Below are 7,500 nucleotides of genomic sequence, written 5' to 3'. Positions count from 1 at the left end.
AACAAGCATTAACAAGCTGCTTGTTAACACTTACAAATGTTAACAAATAAGCTTTTAAGTAACTTAAAAGGCTGCTTATTAACACTTACAAGCTGCATGTTAACAGTTAGTTAATGTTATTAACTTATTATTAACTAACTGTTAGTAATGAATTGCTATTGTGCACTACCTACTATTATGTTACCACATGCTCTTACAACTGATGACATATATACAGGTCTGGAAAAAATTAAGAGACCACTGCACATTTTTCTGATGTCATCTTACGGTTGCTGAGTGACATTCGAATGAGTTGACGGTCATATTCAAATTGCAATGGTCTCTTAATTTTGAATATGACCAACAACTCATTCGAATGTCACTCAGCAACATCAGAAAAGGTGCAGTGGTCTCTTATTTTTTCCAGAGCTCTATATACAATTTCACTAAATCAGTAATTTATTACATTTGTAGGAAGTTAACGTACAGTAATAACCTTTTTTACATTCCCAGAACATTAATGTACCCGAAAACATCATAATCATTATGCTTGTAGGAAATTAGTGCCCTGGAGCAATATAGCAAAATACATAGGAAAAAAACATACCTTGTGTTCTTCTCTGTCACACACACACACACACACACACACACACACACACACTTATTCTCATAGATGCACACAATGACATGTCCTTCCCTGCTACAAAGCATGAATTATTCACTGTTGTATCCCTGTCTCGCATGAAGATGAGAAGAGAATCAACATTCATGCACAAAAAACTCACTCTCTCGCACTGACACACACACACACACACACACACACACACACACACACACACACACACACACACACACACACACACACACAAACAAGACTTAGTTAAACAAATGATTGCATGTGTGTACATTATGGATGCATCAGGTGAATATACCGACAGCATCCTAGCAGTGAAAAACATACAAACTAGCACACACACACACACACACACACACACACACACACACACACTTACAACAAGTGATTATATTTATGATCTTTGTGTGTGTTCGAGCTCTTGCTCTGTTGTTATTTTTCTGTTGAATTACCTCTCTGCAATGACAATAGGCTGGCAATGTGTGTGTGTGTGTGTGTGTGTGTGTGTGTGTGTGTGTGTGTGTGTGTGCATGTGTGTGTGTGAGAGAGAGATATTGCATATAGATACTTAATCTCTACAGCCCCTCTTTCTAACCCCCCATCCCTCTTCACTCCATCTCAAGGTCCTCGTTTGTGTTTGTGTGTGTGTGTGTGTGTGTGTGTGTGTGTGTGTGTGTGTGTGTGTGTGTGTGTGTGTGTGTGTGTGTGTGTGTGTGTATGTGTGTGTGTGCATGTGTGTAGATGTGCATGTGTGTTTATGTGTGTGTGTGTGTGTGAGAGAGAGAGAGTGAGTGCACATTTGTGTTTGTTATGCAAGACCCCCTCCCTTGCTTTTCTCCTTCTCTCTCTCTCTCTTTTCCTCTCTTTGTCTCTCTCTCTACCATCCCTCTCTAATGCTCTCCTTCCCCATCCCTCTCCCTCGCTCCCTCACCATCCCTCTCTAACTCTCTCTCTCTTTCTCTCTGTCTTCACCATCCCTCTCTCACTCTCTCTCTCTTTCTCTGTCTTCACCATCCCTCTCTAACTCTCTCTCTCTTTCTCTCTGTCTCCACCATCCCTCTCTCTCTCTCTCTCTATCTCCACCTTCTCTCTAACTCTCTCTTTCCTTCTCCCTCTCTCGCTCCCCCTCTCCGTAGACGGACGCTGCTCTGATGTATGACGCGGTGCACGTAGTGGCCGTGGCCGTGCAGCAGACGCAGCAGATGACCGTCAGCTCCCTGCAGTGCAACCGCCACAAGCCCTGGCGCTTTGGCGGCCGCTTCATCAGCCTCATCAAAGAGGTAACCCTTAACGAGCTTAACGAGCCTAACGAGCTTAACGAGGCTGGCCGGCCGCAGCGGACACGGCGAGCCAAACGGCCCCGAGGGGACCTGAGCTGTAAGAGCACAACAGGTGTAATTACAGCAGAGCAACACAGCAGCGAGCATCTCGCCTGCAGCCGTCAGCACCATGGACAGTTCCATTTCCCAAAATGGCTCAGCATCCCTTTGGCCCGCGTCCTCTGCTACAGTAATACGCTGCACTGGAAATGGGCAGCGCTACTTATTTGAGTTATTTTTAGCAGCCAGGCCTGTCGGTTCAGCTCTTGACACCAGATTCAAATCTCATGTAGCTTGTTGGACTGTCTGGATTTATCAAAGATGTGAAAAAGAAGTTAGCCAAAACGGGAAAGCACAAAAGAATTTGTGTAACTTAAGTCATTTTTGCAGCCATGCATGTCTGTCTAGCTCTTGACACTAGAAACAAGGTTATTTGTACAATACAGAGAATATGTTCATGATTGACTTGGTAATGTCAACAGGACACATATTTCAGATAAGTAGGAAGTTGTTTGTCAGTGGGATAATCTGATTGGTCTGTCTTTAGGCCCAGTGGGATGGCCTCACTGGTCGGATCCTCTTCAACAAAACCAACGGTCTCCGCACAGACTTTGACCTGGACGTCATCAGTCTGAAGGAGGAGGGACTGGAAAAGGTGTGTGTATGTGTTTGTGTGAGTCTGCTTGTGTGTCTGTGTGTGTGTTAAAGAGAGATATGATATGATGATGTCATGACATTGTTATAATGATTCTGACATCTGATTCTGACATCACAATGACAAATAACAGACTGCCCCATGGCATGTTGATGACATGTCTGTCTCAGTCTGTATGATGAAGAGGTCAAATAATGGTGTCATAAACATGGTGTGTGTGTGCGTGTGTCTGTGTGTGTGTGTGTGTGTGTGTGTGTGTGTGTGTGTGTGTGTGCACGCCTGTGTGTGTGTGTGTGTGTGTGTGTATTTTTGTGTGTGTGTGTGCGCGTGCGCATGCATGTGTGTGTGTGTGTGTGTGTGTGTGTGTGTGTGTGTGTGTGTGAGCGCATGCATGTGTGTGTGTGTGTGTGTGTGAGCGCATGTTCTTTCTTATTCGTAATCCTGGGTAGAACACCTCTTCTGTGTCTCCATACTGAGCCTGTCTGTGTGCTTCACCCCCTTAGATTGGAACGTGGGATCCTCTAAACGGCTTGAATATGACTGAGAGCCACAAGGGCAAAGGTTCCAGCAACGTCACAGACTCGCTGGCCAACAGGTCCCTGAAGGTCATCACCATATTGGTACGACCCAACAGCAGATCAGACCTTAAGAGAAAGTAATGGTGAAATTATGTCAGAAAGGTTCTTTGCATGTAAAATCCATACTCAGGCACTCCAGTGGATTGAATGGTTCATTTTATAGGGCTACAAGCATTTTAAAAGTCCAACTCCAATAAGTATTAGCTAAATGCCTTCTTCAGGGTTTGTGTCCATGGCGTTGCATCCAAGCTGTGTCCATGCCGTGTATATGCAACCTCCTGTGTGTGTGTGTGTGTGTGTGTGTGTGTGGGTGTGTCCATGCAGTGTATATGCAACCTCCAGACAACCCCCCTGCGTCACATTCAAATCAAACCTGTCTCATTAGGTGGGTTTACATGGGCACATTGAATAACTTTAGAATAGGATTCATGCCTCAATCAGAATTGAGATACTCATGGAAACACCTTGATCGTAAAAAAATGAAATTGGAATTCCAATGAGATTGAAAGGGGCGGTGCAGTCCTTTTCCAATTGCCATGTAAACACTTATTTGGATTGTTTGTAACATCCAACTCTGAGTCATTTTTGTAACAGTCATGTAAACTTTAAACAATATATCTGGATTGAATGATCGAAATAAATTCATTCCGATTAGAACAAAAATGTTCACGTAAACGGGGCTACAGTCTCTCTCTCTCTCTCTCTCTCTCTCTCTCTCTCTTTCTCTCTATCTCTCTCCATATGAAGAGCCCCACTTGTCTTCATAGAAACTGGTCCGCTTCATTAGCATGACCTCATGAGCTAGGCAGGGCTCTGTGGCTTATGAGCTATTCCTTCGCCACGTCCTTTTCCTGCTGTCTATTAACGCTGGCCCTCTCATTAAGAACGGGACACTAGGAGAATAAGACTTATCATTCAACATTAGTTGGGGGTAAGTGGCTCAGAGATGCGGGCATGAATGAATTCATTGTGGCGTGCACGTCAAGCGCTTGGCCCCGAGGCCTGTGTGAGATTTAGCCATGCAGCTCATTCGATTAACTTCATTCGGCGCCTGCAGGTCACTCTGGATCCTGCACTTGTTGCAGTAACACAGCCAGAGTCCATCTCTAGTTCTACTCCATGGTGTCAGTGATATATTATGAGGAGAGACGACTGCCACGTCTACATCTGGTGTACAGTTACTCAAGCGTCTTCCATTAATTCAATCATTCTTTCATTTACTAACTCATTCACTTTCTTTCTGTTTGTCTTTCTTTTGTCTTTCTTCCTTTCTTTCTTTCTTTCTTTCTTTCTTTCTTTCTTTTGTCTTTCTTTCTTTCTTTCTTCCTTTCTTTCTTTTGTCTTTCTTTCTTTCTTTCTTTCTTTCTTTCTTTCTTTCTCTATTTCTCTCTGTCCCTCCACTCTACATCTCCCTCTTTCTTTCCCAGGAGGAGCCGTATGTCATGTTTAAGAAGTCAGACAAGCCTCTGTATGGCAATGACCGCTTCGAGGGCTACTGCATTGACCTTCTGAGAGAGCTGTCGACCATCTTGGGCTTCCGCTACGATATCCGATTGGTGGAGGACGGGATGTATGGGTCTCTGGAGGAGAGCAGTGGCCAATGGAACGGCATGGTCCGGGAGCTTATAGATCATGTGAGTGTGTGTGTGTGTGTGTAGTTAGGTAGGTAGATGTAGTTTGCAAAACTGATGCCCTAAGACGTCATGGATTATGTGTTCATTCCCATACTGTACGTGTGTGTGTGTGTGTGTGTGTGTGTGTGTGTGTGCGTTTATGTGTGTGTGTGTGTGTGTGTGTATGTGTGTGTGTCTGTGTGTGTGTGTGTGTGTGTGTGTGTGTGTGTGTGTGTGTGTGTGTGTGTGTGTGTGTGTGTGTGCGTTTATGTGTGTGTGTGTGTGTGTGTGTATGTGTGTGTGTCTGTGTGTGTATGCACTCTGAATGCCACCGGAATGGTCATTGAACTTAAGGATCTCATGCATGCTCCAGTCAATCATATAGTCCATTACCCCTTCATGCCCCTGAGGTCCAAATGGACACTGGTCGATTATGGATATGGGATTGGTTTGACACAGCGTTTCATAAAAGCTTGCCTCTGCATGACCTTGTATTTTTAAACACTATATTGTGTGCCAGGGACTGGCTCTGCTTACTACACACTGAGTTTTTAAAGTAATCTGCAATACCACTGTGTGTTCTCTCACACACAACACTTGATGTGGCTTTTTATGTGACTCCGGTGTCTCCAATCAGCCAGTCATTAGTTGGGAACCAGAGTGGGAAATCATTACAGCAGTAACATTCTGAAATGTTTTATTTTATTATTCAGCCACAGGGCTTAATGCCTTTGGGTTTGAGCAGTTCTCACATCACTACAGGAGGTTCAGTGGGAAAGAGGAGGAGGAGGAGGAGGAGGGGAGGGGGAGGGGAGGGGGAGGAGGAGGAGGAGGAGGAGGAGGAGGAGGACAGGAGGACAGGAGGAGGAAGAGGACAGGAGGACAGGAGGAGAAGGAGGAAGAGGACAGGGAGAAGAGAAGGAGGAGGAGGAAAAGGAGGAGAAGGAGGAAGAGGGAGAGGAGGAGGGGGAGGAGGACAGGAGGAGGAGGAGAAGGAGGAAGAGGAGGATGAAGATGACAGGAGAAGGAGGGGGAAGAAGAAGAACATGAAGAAGAAGAAGTATTAGAACTAGAAGAATAAAAATAAGAATACGCATTATAAAGATTAGAGCTGTTCTCAAATTACTACTAGAGCTTCAGTGTGGAAGAGGAGATGGAGGGGGAAGTGGAGGAGGAGGAGGAAGAAGTGTCTTCCTCATTTCTGATTTCTGTTTAGTGTTTTTCAAACTAATTCCTGTCTTAATGAGAAAGATCAGAGCAGTTTTCAAATCACTGTGGCTGGGAAATCACTGTGGCTGGGAAAAACATCTCTGCCTTGCCTTTCTTTCTCTCATGTGAGTGTGTGTGTGTGTGTGTGTGTGTGTGTGTGTGTGTGTGTGTGTGTGTGTGTGTGTGTGCGTGTGTGTGTGTGTGTGTATGTAAATGAGTGATGAGGATAATTTAATGAGTGTGGTGGCAGAGGCATGCACATGTACACACGGGCACAGAGACATGTACAGGCACAGATGGAGGCACATACATTTGCATACCTACATGCCCACGCCACGCGTCACTGCTACACACACACACACAGGTAGCATTGACCACACACACTTACACACACACACACACACACACACACACACACACACACACACACACACACACACACACACACACACACACACATGCAAAGTAGGGCCCTGAGCAGTCTTCCATCATTAGTGCTCCTCTGGTGATTACTTGTGCTGGGGTCGTGATGTGAATTATGATCAGGCAGCAGGCAGACGCCCGTGGAGCGGGCAGATACACACTGACCCAGAAAGGACCCGCAGAGAATAGACAGCTGATGAGCTCTGCAGATGTGCCTGGTCACATGGTCCTAATGTCATGAGGGGGGAGGAGGAGGGGGGACCTGCTTGGTTCTTACAGAAAAGGTGATCTGACGGTTCTCTGCTCAGCGCGAAGCAAAGCAGAGAAGGTTCTCCTTGCCTCTACAATGAGAACATGCTTTGGAAAGGATGCAAGAAGAGTTATTTTCTCATGTTTATGTTTATGGCTGTTAGCAGGCACGTTTGTCCACAGCAACTAATAATGACATTTAACAGTTGTCAGTTTCAGTCATATTGCCTGCATTAAGGTCATTCTCTTTCTGCTGCAAGAACATACTTACTGTATAACGTCAGCCAAATAAGGGAAAACTTCCTTTAGAATGTTTTTTTTTGTTTTTCCACATAACCTAATTTTAAAGGGATACATTCTAGATGTGTTTGTCTTAGGGCTGAGCTACACCAGGCGCGTAACTGAAGCGTTCCGTTCACGCTGCGTCTGCTGCAACAATTAGCTTCCATTATAATCAATGGAAGTAACGACACCAGACGTGACAGTAGGGCGTACGTTCGAAAAAAATAGACCATTCATCTAAAATGGATTTTACGCGATGCGAACGGAACGCTTCAATTACGCGCCTGGTGTAGCTCATACCTTAGACATGAAGGAGTGCTGGACTTGCTCCTCTATGTCATGGGTTCATGTAGAGGTTGTCTGTGTAATAAAGACCAAGCAGCACCTTACACAAAAATTATAAAAATGGATTTTTACTCAATGTGTCAATAAATCAAAACATGTACAGTAAAGTCTTTGCTCTTCACATGAACACAGTTGTATAAGTGTTATATGTACTGCATGTTGTGTGCAATCTTCATAGAATAATACAATAGTTTAGGGTTCCGTAATATAATAA

General features: G+C 44.6%; 1 protein-coding gene and 1 long non-coding RNA gene across 3 annotated transcripts in view; both read left to right on the top strand.

Annotated features, from left to right (window-relative positions):
• Window positions 1-9, top strand: part of LOC121711843 — a 4,624-nt gene extending 4,615 nt beyond the window's left edge. The window contains exon 3 of the long non-coding RNA XR_006032463.1: window positions 1-9. This exon is cut by the window's left edge and continues 146 nt beyond it. This is a non-coding gene — a long non-coding RNA (uncharacterized LOC121711843).
• LOC121711841 (glutamate receptor ionotropic, kainate 2-like) overlaps window positions 1-7,500 on the top strand; it is a 60,993-nt gene that overhangs the window by 32,230 nt on the left and 21,263 nt on the right. For both annotated transcript variants that reach the window (XM_042095682.1, XM_042095681.1), the window contains exons 7-10: window positions 1,750-1,893; window positions 2,480-2,587; window positions 3,091-3,207; window positions 4,593-4,799. In XM_042095682.1, coding sequence (XP_041951616.1) covers window positions 1,750-1,893; window positions 2,480-2,587; window positions 3,091-3,207; window positions 4,593-4,799 — 576 coding nt within the window. The remainder of the gene's footprint in view (window positions 1-1,749; window positions 1,894-2,479; window positions 2,588-3,090; window positions 3,208-4,592; window positions 4,800-7,500) is intronic.

This window comes from Alosa sapidissima, chromosome 6 (genome assembly GCF_018492685.1).
Source record: "Alosa sapidissima isolate fAloSap1 chromosome 6, fAloSap1.pri, whole genome shotgun sequence".
NCBI lineage: Eukaryota > Metazoa > Chordata > Actinopteri > Clupeiformes > Clupeidae > Alosa > Alosa sapidissima.
Note: the sequence above shows the minus strand (reverse complement) of the source record. Positions and strands in the feature narration are given on the sequence as shown.